Raw genomic sequence first — 16,320 nt, forward strand, 5'->3', positions numbered from 1 at the left:
CCCCCTCCTCCCCTCCCCTCCCCCCTCCTCCCCCTCCCCTTCTCCCCCGCTCAGCACCCACCACACATTTGTTACATCAGCCACACACGGGCTCAGAGAAAGTTCAGTTCCTGTTAAAACACACACGCACACACATGCAAGCACACACCCACACTCTCACGTGCATGCACACGCACACTCACACACTCATACACACATCAGACAACACAGTGTCTGAATGTTCCACGTCTCTTTCTGTCTCCTGTTTGGCACTTGTAAGCAAGACACGTTTGTGGGAAATTTTCAGCCTCTGCTTCAGTTCGGTGCCTGGACTTTCTCACTTTTCATTTGTTTCTACTTTGAGGTACTTTCGTGCTACCCCCTGCCCTAAAGCATCATTTTGATCATTTGATGTTTAGTTTCATTTTCTGCACTTCTGAGTTAAGAAATAAAAGCCCTTATGGGAGTTCTTCCAAGTCCCAGGGAGGATGCCACGCCGGACGGGACCAGGAATGTTTGTCTGAACTCGAGATGCCCTTTGGGTGGGGCCTCGACTTGCCCTCCTGACTGAGCAGGAACCACCGTGCGAGTCCCTGGGAAGGAGGCCACTTGCTGTCTGCCCAGGGCCGGGTGCTGCAGCCATGGTCAGAGGGGGACGTGGGCCACGGCGGGAGAAGGGAAGGAGGGAGGGAGGGCAGTGACAGGTGCCATCTGAGAGGCAGGGTCAGGACCCAGTGGATGCTGTGAGGAGGAACTTAGTCCCCGGCCGTATTTAGTCCTCTTAGTACCCAGTAGTACTTAGTCCTCAGTGGAGACAGCTGCTGAGCAGGTACTTAGCACTCAGTAGTGCTTAATCCTCCACAGCAAAAGCGACAAGACAAGCAGCTTAGTGGAAATCTGGTCTCCTGTGTGAGGCACATCTTGTGTCTGAGAGATTGCAGATCCCGCTGGAGCCTTGCAGGCCCCTTTTCTCGCAGGTCCACATGCATTTTTAGGAACGTTGAAGGTGTATCATCTCCTTGACTTTAAAAAATGTTCCGAAATATTTTCCTACTCAGTAAGCACTTGAGGGGCCCTGAAGCTGTGATTTCTCATCAGGGGAACTGTGGGCCATAGAATGTGAATTTAAAATCAATCACAAGATTCCGGTAGAATCCTTCCCCGGTGGACCCAGACCAGAGGGGTAAGAATTTCAGGAAACAGTGTCATTATGGTGAGTGTGGCTGGGGTGACTTGTACTTTGAAGTCTGTATCGAGGGCAGTGAAAGATTTGAAATAAAAGGCGGAGTCCATCAACAGTCTGCTCTGAAATTGCCAAGCCCAGCCTGGTGCTGGAAAGAACTGATAAGATCCCATGAGCTGGAAAACCGTGAAGTCTCCATTGTGAAGGTAGACCTGCGTGCTTGCCGGTCCTCAGCACAGAGACCACTGTTACGGGGGCTCTAGCCCGAGGGTGCCTGCGTGAGGCTGTGTGAGCCAGCACCACAGATGTGCTTGGGGTCTGTTGCTTTGGCAGTGACATCCTGAGAGTTCCTGGACTTGCACGGGGCCCTCCACCAGGCTGTCAACGCAGCCTGCACTCACTCCCTGCTCCGTTCATGAATGGTTGAGAATAAGGACTTTATCTCAATCGTTTAATGGGGTTTTTCTCATTTGCTGTTAGAAAAATGTGGTTCCCCGCTGAATGGGTCTTCAACAGAGTAATAGGCTCTGGTAAGTGCAGAGTTTGAAGGAGATGCAGCCTTTAATCACGCCGGCCTTTCTGGTATGGCTGTGTTTGGGGTTTTTATTTAATAGCTCTGAATACTGTTCCTTGCTCTCTCTACCTCCCTTCTCATACTCGTTTAAAAGACCAATTTGCTGGATTTATGTCCTTGTGCCTCCCCCTTTTTCTCATATATTCCCCAGTCATTTTACTGGGCCTGTTAACAGGGGAGAAGTGGAGTTACCCTAACCCAGTTTCCTCTGCGTCCACCAGAGTCGCAGGCCTGAGACGAACGCGCTGAGTCCCACTGAAGGGGCACGGGAGCCCGCCTGGCTCCCTGAACCTCCCGCTGGCGTTTTTCCCTCTTGCGTGGAATGCGTAGCTCTGGTGGGGACCCTGTCCTTCCCTGGTGACTGCAGATGGCCTGCTTGTCGGGTCAGACTCTCCAGCTCCACGCTGCCACTGCGCCCTCTTCCCGCGAGCGGGTGCCCGTGGCTAGCGAGGCTGCGTCGCCAGGCGCCGGGGGAGGCTCGGGCTGCTGTCGTCTCGCCGGGTGGTGGCTGCGCTGCGTCTCTGCCCTGCCCAGCAGCACCCGCCCAGGCGGTAGCTAGGAGAGCCGTGTGAGTGACTCAGACATCATTCGACGTGTCCTTATTCTGGAAATGGAAGTCTGCGGTGAGATGAGGGTGGTGGCTGGGGACCGTGGAGCAGCGCCGGGGATAGTCAGGCTCCCGTGTTGACCTGGCAGTGGTGAAAATGGGCGAGAGCGCTCACCTGTGCCCCGCACATTCCTGACGGGATGATGGCCAGGGCGTAGGTGTTCCAAGGAGCGAAACAAAGCATCAGCCTTAGGAAGGGATGGAGGAGGGGAGGAGGGAGGGGGAGGGGGGAGGGAGGGGGAGGGGAGGGGAGGGGAGGAGGGAGGGGGAAGGGAAGGGAGAGAGGAGGGAGGGGAGGGAGGGGAGGGAGGAGGGGAGGGGAGATGGGAGGGAGAGGAGAACCGGGCTCCAGGGCTCATTGTGAGGGTCGTGGCTGCAACCGTGTTTCTGTGTCGCTCCAGTAAAGCGGACTTGCGCACTCTCGTCTGGCCGGTGTGGTCTGCAAGCCCTGTGAGGCCGACACACTCCCCGTTGTGAAGTTTCCTGATATCCGGGGAAGGCACGGAGGACCTACTGCTTTGTGACTGACGGCAGAGGAGGTGGTGGCCTCACAGGGGTCTCTGGGCCCACGAACGCCTGCAGCCTCTTCCAGGAGGAGCATGACGCGGCCTGGGCTCAGCATCGGGTGACCCGTGGACAGATGCTGCGTGGGGTCTGCACCTGCTGTCACAGCACTGCCCCGCCTCTGTCCCACATCCCATGTGGGACATGGCTCCCTGATTTGTGGCCTCCCTGATGTCACTGGCTCCCTGATTTGTGGCCTCTTCCAGGGTCCTTTGTTACTCAAGGCCTGCGGTAGAGGCCTTCTTGCTGCTAAGTCACTCGCTGGAATGCTAAGGCTGCTGCTGGGCCGGTGGAGCTCGTGTCCCGGGGGAAAGGCCCCAGCTGGCCCCCTCCTGGGGGACTTGCAGTACAGTAGGGAGGAAGTTCCCATTAATGAATGGGGGAAAGGGAGTCACAGAGCGATGAGTCAGAAACCTGAGCTCTGGAATAAGGTAGCTTCCAGCAAACAGGACTCCTGCTCGGACTCATGTCGAGTTGAGAGGGACAGTGAGTCAGGGAAGGAAAAACGCATTTGCAGTGGGCAGGTGGGCCGAGCAGACCCTTGGGGTAACTCCTTGCCCTGCCTGAGTCCTGCCGTGCTCTGCTTTTGCTGCCAGATAAACCCACTTTCTGTTTTTTAAAAATATTTTAATTTTTAAATTTATTTATTTATTTTTGGCTGTGTTGGGTCTTCGTTGCTGTGCACGGGCTTTCTCTAGTTGCAGCGAGCAGGGGCTACTCTCATTGTGGTGTGCAGGCTTCTTACTGCGGTGGCTTCTCTTGCTGCAGAGCATGGGCTCTAGGCACGCGGGCTCAGTAGTTGTGGCGCACGGGCTCAGTAGTTATGGCACACGGGCTCAGTTGCTCTGCGGCATGTGAGATCTTCCCGGGGATCGAACCCTTGTCCCCTGCATTGGCAGGCGGATTCTTAACCACTGAGCCACCGGGGAAGTCTCCACTTTCTTTTAAATTGATGAATAGGGTTTGCTTGGCCAGGGAAAGGCAGGCAGGCTGCTTCCCTGACTCCTGGGAACCTTCAGGTGGAAAGTTATTTGCTACCGGGTGGGATGAATAAGTTATTTACAACCAACTCAATAAATAAGTTGATTATCACAGTTTTCAACGTGAAAATGAAGTGTGAATATATAATAACAAGACTGATTTCTTGTATGGCTTGTAAATTGTCTCTGCAAACATTTTTCAAAGAGGCAGAGAGAATTATCTTGACCATATGGTACCATCTGTGAAAGTCCCGGATGTGCAGGTTCCAGCCTGACTTACTACTTACTGCAGTGCCTGGATCTTCCACAACTATGAAAACCTGAGTTAAACCCGCTCAGGGGCTTAACTCTGTTGCCTCTGACCTGGAGCTCCCCAGTCTCCGGACCAGGCTCACACCCGCAGCCTCAGGGATACACTGTGAGTCTGGACTCTCCTTATAAAGGAGAACTGGCTGACGCCTACGGTCAACCTTACGTTTCTTGTCGAGAAGACGCCCCTTTCTACCTGGGGTCATCCTCCATAACATTCCCAGGTCACTCCTTGCTGCAGGTTCGGAGCGCTGTGCTCCTCTCCAAGGACAGGCAGCTCCTGCCAAGGGGTGGCCTCCAGGTGCCTACCACCATGTCTTCCCATGAGCCTAGATCCTGCCAGCGCTGCTGTCCCCCCAAAACCTGCTTGCCGCTGAGGGCCACCCTCTGTGACCTCCCCCCTCTGCTGTGAGGGCCCCCCTCCGCTGTGAGGGCCCCCCTCCCCTGTGAGGTCCCCTCTCCTCTGTGAGGTCCCCCCTCCCTTGTGAGGTCCCCTCTCCCCTGTGAGGTCCCCTCTCTCTCCTCTGTGAGGTCCCCTCTCCTCTGTGAGATCCCCCCTCCCCTGTGAGGTCCCCTCTCCCCTGTGAGGTCCCCTCTCTCTCCTCTGGAGGTCCCCTCTCCTTGTGAGGTCCCCCCCATAAGGTCCGTCCTCCTCCTTCAAGATTTTTTGTTCCTAGTGGTGCAGCTGCCAGCCTTTGACCTCACCTGCCCCTTTACTGCAGCTCAGACCACCTGCACCATCAGTCCTTGAGAGCCCAACCTCATAGTCTCTTGAAATAGACAATTTTTGTTTATTTATTTATTTTTGCTGTGTTGGGTCTTCGTTTCTGTGCGCGGGCTTTCTCTTGTTGCAGCGAGCAGGGGCCACTCTTCATCGCGGCGCGCGGGCCTCTCACTATCGCGGCCTCTCTTGTTGCAGAGCACAGGCTCCAGACGCGCAGGCTCAGTAGTTGTGGCTCACGGGCCTAGTTGCTCTGCGGCACGTGGGATCTTCCCAGACCAGGGCTCGAACCCGCGTCCCCTGCATTGGCAGGCAGATTCTCAACCACTGCGCCACCAGGGAAGCCCAAAATAGACAGTTTTTACAACTCTTACCCAATGCTTTTTTCCTTCTCTCTACTATCTTTAACTCATTATTCACAAATCATTAGGATAAAAACAGGAAGTACTTAGAAGAGTGCCTGGCTCATGGGTAGATATTTTTATTGTTTTAAAATTAAAAACTTTTTCATGTTGTTATTTTATCATATTTCTAAGGCAGAGTTGTTTTTTTTTTGTCCTACTCAGAACGTTTTTAAGGCTCCGTACTGCATGCAGAAAACGCCAGCCCTTCCTCGTGTGGTGTCCAGGGCCTCCTGTGGCCTCACACCACCCTCCACCCGCCTCTGCCCCCTCGCTGGACTCGCGCCCTCACCAACCGTGTCAAGCCCTGCCCTAGCACACCATAACCTTTTTGGATTGGCTTTTCCACTCGGCAGAATTTTCTGGAGATTCATCCAGGTTGTGGCTGTGCTGTAGTCCCTCCCTTTTACTCCCTGCGTCATTTTTGCTGCTGAGTACTGGTCCGTGGTGTGGATGGACCTGTTTGTTTAACCCTCACTCACTGGATGGTATCTGGGCTCTTTCCCGTTTGGGGTATTATAAATGAAACCGCGATAAGCATTTGTTTGCAAGTTTCTGTGTGAACGTTAAGTCTTCGTTTCTCTGGAATCAGTGGCCAGGGGTCCAGTTGCTCGGTTGTATGATGTGCGTGTTTCGTGTTTAAGAAACTCTGCCAGACTTCTTTCCAGAGTGGCTGTACCAGTTTTCAGTCCCACTAGAAATGTAACAGTGGCCCAGTTTCCCCAGATCCTCGGCAGAATTTGGTGTTGCGGCGACGTTTCATTTTAGTCCTTCTGAGAGGTGTGCAGTGATGTCTCACTGTGTTTAACTTCCGTCTGCCTGACGGCCAATGATGTGGAACAGCCTTTTGTGTGCTTATTTGCCATCTGCACATCCTCTTCGGTGAAATGTCTCCTCATGGCTTTTGTCCACTTTATAATTGGATTTTTTAATGTTTAATTCTCAGTGCTCTGTAAACTCCAGATAGTAGAGTCCCTTGTTGGATGTGTAGTTTGAATTATTTTCTCCCACTCTGTCTTTTCCTCCTCTTAATAGGACCTTTCACAGAGCAGAAGTTTTTAATTTTGACGAGATCTAGTTGATCAGTTTTCCTTTTTATGGACGATGTCTGGTGTCAAGTCTAGGAACTTACTGCTTAGCCTCAGGCTCTAGAGGTTTTCATCTTTCTAGTCCCCTAAGATTGTTGTTGTTTTATGTTTTGCATTTATATCCGTGACCCGTTTTGGCTACTTTTCGTGTGAACCATGAGACCTGTGTCAAGGCTCCTGTTCTGGCCTCTGGATGCTCCGTTGCTCCAGCACTATTTGTTGAAAAGGCAATTTTTCGACCATTAAGTTCCTTTTGCACTTTTGTCAAAAATCTGTTGGGCGTTTCTGTGTGGGTCTGTTTCTGGGTTCCCTGTTTTGTTCTGTTGATCTGAGTCTCCTCCCACCAGTACTACACGGCCTTGACTACTGTGCCTATTAATAAGACTATAGGTATAGAATTATTAGGTAGAATCATTCCTCCTGCTTCATTCTTCTTTTTCCAAATTGTTTTAAGTTCTCTAGTTCCTTTGCTGTTCCACATAAATTTCTTGTCTGTATCTACAAAGAATTTTTCTGGGGTTCTGATAGGAATTGTGTTAAACTTGTGTATCAATTTGGGGAGAGTTTACATCATTATTATGCTGCGATTTCCAGTCCATGAGCACATTATGTCTATCATTTATTTAGATCTTTGATTTCTTTCATCAACATTGTGTAGTTTTCAGTGCACATGTTTTGTTAGATTTACACCTAAATATTTTACTTTGTGAGTGACTGTAAATAATGTTTTAGTTTCAGTGTGTTCATAGCTAATATAGAAAAATAATTTATTCCAGGAGATTTTTGTAGATTCATTGGAATTTTCCATGTGGAAAATTATGTCATCTGGAAATAGGTACAGTTTTATTTCTTCCTTTTTCACCTGCATGACTTTTATTTCCTTATATTGCCCTCTTGCACTATTGAGAACTTTTGGCTCTATTGAGTAAAAGTGGTGCAAGAGGACATCCTTGCCTTTTTCCTGATTGTAATGGGAAAGCTTCTAGCTTCTTACCTTTAAGTATGATGTTCGCTGTAAGGCTTGTGTAGACGTTCATCGCCAAGTTGATGAAGTTCCTCTCAATTTCTATATTTGTGAGAATATCCATCATGAAAAGGTGTTGGATTAATTGATTTATTTTGGATTAAACCAGTCTTGCATCCCTGGAATAAACCCCATCGTGTACAATTATTTTTATATATTGCTGGATTTTATATGCTAATATTATGGTATGGATTTTTATGTCAGTATTCATGAGGGATATTGGTATGTAGGTTTCTTTTTCTCTTTTTTTGGTATTGTCTTTGTCTGCTTTTGGTATCAGGTTAATATTAGCTACATAAAATTAATTGGAAACTATTTCCTCCTTTTCTGTTTTCCAGAAGGAATTGTATAGAATTCATATTAATTCTTCCTTAAATGTTTGGTAGAATTATCCAGTGAAACCATCTGGGTCTGGAAATATCTTTTTGGGAGGTTTTAAATTATGAATTCAATTTTCGTAATGGTTATAGGGTTATCAAATTATCTATTTTCATATTGGATGAGTTGTATTAGTTTGTGTTTTTCGAGGAATGGGTCCATTTCGTCTAAGGTGCTATGTTTATGTGTGTAGACTTGTTTGTTCCCTTATGAGGTCTGCAGGGTCTGTACTGATGTCCCCTGTTTCGTTGCTGTTATTGATAATTTGTGACTGGTCTCGCTTTTTCATTGTCAGTCTTGCTAGAGGTTTGCCAATTTTACTGATCTTTTCAGGAAAGCAGCTTTTGTTTTCACTGATTTCTCTATTTTTTAAATTTCAATTTTGTTGATTTCTGCTCTTTATTATTTCCTTCCTTCTAGTTGCCTTGGGTTTATTTCGCTCTCCTTTTCCTAGCTTCTTCATGTGGGAATTTAGATGATTGATTTGAGACTTTTTCTAATGTAAGTATTTAGTGCTAAAAGTTTCACTCAGTGCAGCTTTAACTGTGCCCCACAAATTTTGATATGCTGTATTTTCATTTTCACTCAGTTCAGTGTATTTTTTCCCTTGGATTCTCTTTGACCTGTGGCTTGTTTAGAAGTGTTTAAGTTCCAAGTGTTTGGAGACTTTTCTTGTTATATTTATGTTACTGATTTCTAGTTTGACTCCACTGATTGGAGAACATACTCTGAATGATTTTGACCCTTTTCATGTTGCTGAGTTTTATTTATGTTCCAGGATATGGTCCACTTTAATTGGATGAAGATGCACATGTTTAGGAGGGTAATTGCGATGATGGCAATGTAGAAACTTCTGTCAGTTTCTGCTTCTCACATTTGCAGCCCTGTTGCTTGGTGTGTATATATTTAGGATTGCTATATCTTCTTGGCAGATTTACCCTTTTATCATTATGTTATGTCCTGTCCCTGGTAATTTTGTTTGTTATGAATACTAATTTATCTGCTATTATGATAACCACCGCTACTTGTCTTTAATTAATGATATATCTTTTTTTATCCTTTTACTTCAACTTGAAAGCTGGAGTGAGTTTCTTATAAACAGCATATGGTTGGGTCATGCATTTTTAATCCGCTCAATCGATGTTTGTCTTCATCGGTATATTTAGCCCATTTATATTTAATGTAATTATTGATTTGTTAAGACTTAAACTCCTATTATATCTTTTTGTTCTATTCTATTTTTTTGTCTGTGTTCTTTTTCCTGCATTCCTTTAGGTTATGTTCACCGTTTTTTACAAATGCATTTTGATTCATCTGTATTGTTTTTGAGTGTATCTCTTGATAGCCTTTTTAGTAGCTGGTATAGATAGTACATACATTATATATATATATAAAACTATCGCAGTTTACTGGTGTTATCATTTTACCATTTTGAGTGGGGTATAGAAACCTTACCTCCTTTTATGGTTTTCCCCGTTTATTATAATTATTTTAAATATTTCCTCTACGTATATTTAGAAGCACATCAGACAGTGTTATCATGTTTGCTTCAACTGTCAAACATAATTTAGAAAGCTCCGAAGAAGGAAAGCTTATCATATTTACTCACACCTTTACTTTTCATGCTCTTTTTCCGTCTTGGTGTTCCAAGTTTCTTCTATCATCACCTTTCTATTTAGAGAAGTTCATATAGCAATTCTTTTGGGATAGGTCTGCTGGCAAAGTATGCTCTCATTTGCATTTATCTGAGAATGTCTTCATTTCCCTGTCATTCCTGAACAGTGTTTTCACGAGGTATCCGGATTGGTAGACTTTCAGGATTCTGGATTGACAGCTTTTTCTTTCAGAACTTTCATGTGGCCTCTGTGGTTTCTGATGAGAAATCCTCTGTCATTTGAATTATGTTCCCCTCATAGGTAAGGTGTCATTTCTCTGGCTACTGTTAACATTTTCCTCTTTGCATATGGTCTTAAGAAGTACAATTATCATGTGCCTTGGAGGAGGTTTGGGTTTATCGCACTTGGGGTGCTCAGCTTCTGGAATCTTTAGGTTTATGTCTCTTGCCAAAACTGAGAAATTTTCAGCCATCATTTTTTTGAGTACCTTTTCAGCCCTGCTTTCTTTCTCCTCTCCTTCTGGGATTCTGATGACATGAAAGTTAGATCTTTTGTTATAGCCCCACAACCCAGAGGCTCTGTCCCTTTTTTTTTTTCAGACTATCTTCTCTCTATTGTTGAAATTGGGTGATTTCTGTTGTTCTCTCTTCCAGGTCACTGATTCTTCTCTCTGTCCCCTCCATCCTTCTATTAAGTGTGTGCAGTGAGCTGTTTATTTTGGTTATTGTATTTTTAAATTATAACATTTTCACTTTTTTTTTAATATTTGTGTCTTTATTGAGGCTTTTCCCGTTGTTTCATTTGTCTCCAGCTCACGAATGTTCACTTAAGTGTTTCTGTCACGGCTGCCTTATAGTCTTTGTGAGATAAGGCTGACATCTCAGGTTTGGTGTGTGCTGACTTTTCCTTCAGTTTGAGGTTTTCTTGGTTTTGGTAAGAGTGGTTTTCTGTTGAAACCTGGGCATTTTTGTATTATGTTATGAGTCTCCGGATCTCATTTAAACTTGTGTTTTAACTGGCTTTTTCTGGCTCTGCTCTGCTGGGGTAGGGGCTCTGTTACTGGCAATGGAGGTCGAAGGCCAGGGTCCCCACCAGGTCTCTGCTGGCACCTGAGGGAGGGTTCTTGTCCTCGCTGCTGGGCAGCAGGTAGGTGGGAGTCTGAACTCCCCACACGGTCTCCACTGGCACGCCAGGGGGTGGTTACCACCCAGTGGGGAGGGAAGTCCCCCTCCCCACTTGGCTGCTCTGATGACGCTGGCAGAGTCACTCTGGCCTCACAAAGGAGGACGCCCAGGCTCCCTGTCGGCCTTTGCGGTGTTTGGTGGGAGTGGAGCTGTACTGTCTGCAACGTGCTGAGTCACTTCTTCCCGGGCCCTCCAACTGGAGAGAGGTAACTGCAGCTGGGCCTCATTGGCACCAGCGTCGGTGGCTGGTTCAGTTCCAAGTCTGAGATCACAGTCCAAGGGAAGCCCAGGGGGCCCAGCACCTGTTTCTTGGGTCCCTGGGTCCCTAGCCAGTCTCTTTCCACACTGCACAGCCTTCCACACGCATAGTTTCCAGGGATTGGCTGTACCTGGTGGGAACAGTGTCTTCTCGTCTTCCAGGCCCGGACCCCCTCTCCCCAGGGCTTTACCTCCTCTGACTGGCCTTGGAGAGAACTTCAGGGAGGACGTCTAGGCTCCCGGACCTACACATTCCTTGTTTTTCTATCCAAGTGCCCAGTTCCTGCCTGCTCCCAGGAAAGCTGAGAGATCTGGGCTGGGGCTCAGGTTCCCCTCACGGCCCGTGCAGACCACCTCGATCAGGTGCACCTGTTGCAGCTGAGGCCTCCTCACAGGCCTCAGAGTCGGCACAGCTTAGACTTCTGTGCTCTTTAGATGAAAATATTACTGAAGTTCTGTTATTTAAATCGTAAAAATGATTTTTTTTCACAGAAAGTTCTTTTTGCGCTCGTGATTTTTTCTGTTTCCTGGTGGATGTTGACGTGAAGACCGTCCCTTAGGGAATGGTGTGGTTAAACCACGCCCGTTTTCTGAGCCAGCAGTGCTAGATGTTATGCTACTGTTGCAGATGTGCTTCCCATTGTGAATACTCCTGGGAATGGACCGATAATAGCCGCACAAACACATTTCACGTGGGGCGTTTTCTAGTTGCTGTTGGCAGATGGAACAAACTTGCTTATTAAGCACATTGAGTCCTGAAGTTAGGGTAGCGGTGCCAGTGGGGCCGGGTCTCCCTGCACGGCCCGCTCTCGAAACGTCACGTCGCAAACTGAGCCGCTTGCTGGTTGCTGTGGATGGAGCGGCGGGGCGGGGGCGGGGGGGCGAACTTCCCCACAGCTCCCACTTTGGATAATGCCATCGAACCTTCTGAGATTCAGAACTATTCCAACTGCTTGAATCTTGCCGCTTGTAAATTTTAAAAAAAGTTAGATTTGCATTTGAAAACATATTCCAGTGTGTTCATGAAGGCAGCTTATGTGTAAGAGCCGTGCTTTTCATTCCACCCAGAATATGTGTTCTCAGTGAGTTCTGGACCTTCTGGTACCACACTCACACACACACACACAAACAAGCACAGCGGTCCTGATGTGAAGATTTTGGTAATGTGTTTTCGTACAAGGCATAAAAATATATCTCTGTAATTACATGATATTTAGTGATTAGATAATTACGGATAATTGCATGGGGTAGTTCTAAGTGCTAAAGTGTTACCATAAGATCTAAAATGTACAAATTGCATAATAATTATTCTTAGGGGTTATTTGGTAATTCTGAGCATAATTATCATGTGATCTGCAGTGCATGTAATTAATGCATAATCACATGGATTTTGCCTTCATAAGTACTTCGCCCTTGTTATAAAGCTCTTTGTCATAACATTTGAGTATAAATATAATGTAATTGGCTCCCAGATACAGTACATTAAGCCCCGTGATAATTGCTTTCACAGTAACAATAGCCCTTATTTCACTTCAAACGCGTGGCTCTTAAGCAGGGCGGGGTCGCAAAGAACAAGTCGCCAGGGCGTGGAGGCAGAGTGGCGCTGAGTGGCGGCCACTAGGCGGCTTCTGGGTTAGGAATGTCTTTGCTGTGACCAGACCTTTCCAGGTAGAAGAGTGTGCATCTTTGACTTGGAGCCTCTCTTCTAACGGCGGCGCGCGCCCCTGCCCTGCAGCAGCCGGCCCCTGCATACAGCAAAGCACCCACCGCATTTCAGGTGGAGGGGCCGCAGAGGGCTGGAATTTCTGTAAGGAGAAGATCTCGTAATAAACTGCAGTGAGCGGGACCTTGCCCGATGGATGACATTGTGGGAGAACACCTGGAACAGCAGCGGTTACTCAGAGACGGAAACGGGAGCTCTGGCTCGACTTCCATGTCGTTAACGCAGTTCCTGCAACTCTCCCCGCAGGTCTCACGTGGCAGGATGGCTACACCCAGCACGTGATGGCGCGGGAGCTCGCCAGCCTTCCCCAGACCTCCCCGCGACGCCCAGAGGCCTCCGGCGCCGCCAGGTAAAGCGGGCTCGGTGTACGGCGCTTCGCCGGCAGCCCTTTTCCTTGTTTCACGCGGCAAAGGGCCCTGTCTTTCTGTGTAGACGTTCCAGGAGGCTGGAACGTGTGTGACGGAGCAGCAGGGACTCCCCCCACGGGCTGCTGGCCCTGCCCCGGGTAAGGTTGTAGGAGCGACCCGCCCACAAGGGGCCGTCCTCACCAGCAGATGTGCCCCAAGGTCCTCCCCACCTTCCTGAGACCCTCGGAAGCTCTGCATCTTCAGAGCCTTGGTGGAAAGCAGAGGAGTCAGTAATTCTCACTTCCCAGTAAGAATTTATGTCCACTTCAGTACAAAAAGCAAATTAAACCGTGAAAGGCGTGCCGTTCCCCAAGCACGGCAGCCCGTGTGAGCTGGTTACATTCCATCTCGTCCTCTCTGCACACGTGCGGAGGTGCAGACGCCTTGCCCACTCGTGCGGGGGGACACAGACCCCGGCAGCTGAGGACTCGGCCCACAGACAGAGCGCCGGGCGCGGGCCGCCTCGACCCCGAGCCGGCGTTTATACAGCAGGGAGACAACCTTCCCCCCAGGCTTCGCTTGGAAGTCCACTCTTCCCTCAGAGAGTGAGTTTTCTCTGTCCGTAGCCTCAGTTAAAATAATCTCAGTGACAGAAATGTCAGCCGTCTGCCTTCCTGCCCGTGCTGCCCGAGGAAGCTGCTGGGCCACCAGGTCCTGCAGGATTACACGCACCAAACGTGAAAGCATGTTCACCGTGGCGGCTCTCACTGGCCAGACCGTGAGTTTCTTGAGGGTCGGAGCTGGTCTTTCTTGCTGGTATACTGAGCTTTAACAAGGAGAGTGTGCCACTGTAGTCTGTTCTGTAAAAACAAAACACAAAAACCAAAGTCAAGCTGTCCTGAATTTCCATTTTCATCTGGGTGAGTTCAGACTCGTCACGCTGGTCTTTCAATGCCATCTGGGCATGTCAGCACCGCCCGCCGCTCCTTCCCTCCTGGGAAGATGTACCTGAGTGGAGTGCACTGTCCCAGACAGCCCTGACCTCCACTGAGGAGGCCAGAGGGCAGAGGGATAGGAGAATTGGGCAGACGGAGCAGGAACAACTCTTTACATAGTCTAGACAGTCAGCAAGTACGGCGGAAAGGCCAGACTGTCGTCAGGGAAAGAGCACTTCCAGAGAGAACAGCCCTGAGAAATCAGACACGGTGAGACCACGGACAGACACCTGGGTCACCACGTTCTTACCAGCGTTAATATTGTCATTTAAAATAATTGTCCATTCATTATGAAAAATGGTTACTTCACTGTTTTAGATTACAAGTGAGATTAAAAGTTTACAAGTACACATATGTAGGGATTGGAATTCTCTGTATGGATTTCCTGTGCGTGACCTTTGTCCACATACAAAGTATTTTTTGTATTTTTCTGCTTGGTTTCTTTCCGCATAGTCTTGTTATTTAAGGCTAGTAACTCTTCACGTGCCATATTTTATAGAAGTAGCTTTCCGGTCTGTTCCGTAGATGGCATGAGATACAGTTGCCAGCGGAAAGGGAGCTCATAGCCCTCTCGAGGTGGGAGTTCTAATTTCTTCCTTGAGGGTGTTAATTCCCTCCCCCCTCGCCCGCTCTGCCCCGGAGAGATGGGCTTCCTGGGCGGCACCAGCAGGTCCTTGGCCTTGGGCTGGGTGGGTTTGGCCGAGGTGCACCCCTGGCTGGGAGGGCGGGAAGGCATCGCACCCAGGGCTCTGCCAAGGTCATGGCTGCTTGGACCCCCGCTGTGACCCATTAGCTCCTCCCTCCCATAGACCCAGCCCTTCTCCACCGTCAGCCTGTCGGTTCTCTTGGTCCTGCTCTGTCTTTGCGAACAGTTCCTTTATGAAACTGCTGGACGTCCCGTTTGGAGATGCCGTGTGTCCTATGGGGCCTCTGCCTGGTGACAGGAATCCTGGTCACCCACCCTCTTCTTCCTCAGCTTTTGTCAAGGTTACAGGATTGTCATGATACACACGTAATAGTTTTCCTTCTTTTCAAAAACCTTCTGCAAAACTTTCTTCAGTGTTGAAATTGTCTGCTGCCTGGTATATATTTTTAAATGATCTTTCTTTGTAGGTAAATCTCATAACACTTTATTGTCTTCTGAGATTATTGGTGAAATATGCTCACAGATTTTACATTTTTGCAGAGAACTATTATCCTTTTCATAGGGATTTCCAAATTTGTTAACTTAGTGTGAGTCACAGTACTGTGTTATAATTTAAAAAATCATTCACCATGTGTGTAATTATCACACCTTTGCCATTGATTTTTCTCTTTACCCTTTTAACACAATTTTTAACAATAATGATCTCTTGGACTTTTCTCTTTCTACCATTCTTAGATTTATTGTTTTTATGAAACTTCTTGGACTGAAAGTTTTGTTCTTAATTTTATTTATTCATTGTTAAAAGGCAGTGAAATCACTTAAGGCTATGCATTCGCCTGTGAGCTTGGCTTTGGCATCATCCTGTAATGTTGATGGGCTCATTTGCTTTTGTTCTAAATTATCTGTAATTGTAATTTTATATCCTTTGGGAGCAGTAAGTGTAGGCTCTTTCCTTTGTTCATATTTATGTGCTCTTGTCTTTAGACTTTAAATCAGTGTCTAGTTTTATTACATTTTAGTTAGAGAATGTGACATGTTCAGTTTTTACTTTTTAGAAATTTGGGGTTCTCTTTGTGGCCTAGTTTATACCACACTTTTATTAATTTTCAATGGATACTTCAAAAAACTATTGTATCAGGCTTCCCTGGTGGCACAGTGGTTGAGAGTCCGCCTGCCGATGCGGGGGACACAGGTTCATGCCCCGGTCCGGGAAGATCCCACATGCTGCGGAGCGGCTGGGCCCGTGAGCCATGGCTGCTGAGCCTGCGCGTCCAGAGCCTGTGCTCCGCCACGGGAGAGGCTGCAACCCTGAGAGGCCCGCGTAAAAAAAAAAAACAAAAAACAAAAACAAACTATTGTATCCACTATTTACAGTGTACGGATTTTTATATATAGTTTATAATCATATATAAAATTTATAATTACGTATAAATATAAATTATATTACTCAAAATCAAATATCCTTATTTATATTTTTATTTATTGAAATTTCTCAGACAGAAACTATTTCCATAAATTTTCCTTCCATTTTTAGCATACTTTGCTTTACGTACTTTGGGTTCTGACGTTCGGCCCATACGCACTCGCAGCGTTTCTCCTTCACGGCGGATCATCACACCTGCTGCCGTTTTTAAGTGGAGACTGCATCATCTTTAGTGCTTTTCGTCTTGATCCCACTTTTCTAAAATCGGTATTACATTCCTGTGTTGTCTCTGTTTTGCCGTCTAAGTAATCCTTTAAAAT

The 16,320-nt window shown here is 47.5% G+C and overlaps 1 protein-coding gene across 2 annotated transcripts in view; it reads left to right on the top strand.

Moving 5' to 3' along the window:
- PTPRN2 (protein tyrosine phosphatase receptor type N2) overlaps positions 1-16,320 on the top strand; it is a 687,992-nt gene that overhangs the window by 216,673 nt on the left and 454,999 nt on the right. For both annotated transcript variants that reach the window (XM_027101365.1, XM_027101366.1), the window contains exon 4: positions 12,836-12,938. In XM_027101365.1, coding sequence (XP_026957166.1) covers positions 12,836-12,938 — 103 coding nt within the window. The remainder of the gene's footprint in view (positions 1-12,835; positions 12,939-16,320) is intronic.

Source organism: Aethalodelphis obliquidens, unplaced genomic scaffold (assembly GCF_003676395.1).
Source record: "Aethalodelphis obliquidens isolate GAN/ISIS:26980383/991018 unplaced genomic scaffold, ASM367639v1 scaffold5, whole genome shotgun sequence".
Classification (NCBI taxonomy): Eukaryota; Metazoa; Chordata; class Mammalia; order Artiodactyla; family Delphinidae; genus Aethalodelphis; species Aethalodelphis obliquidens.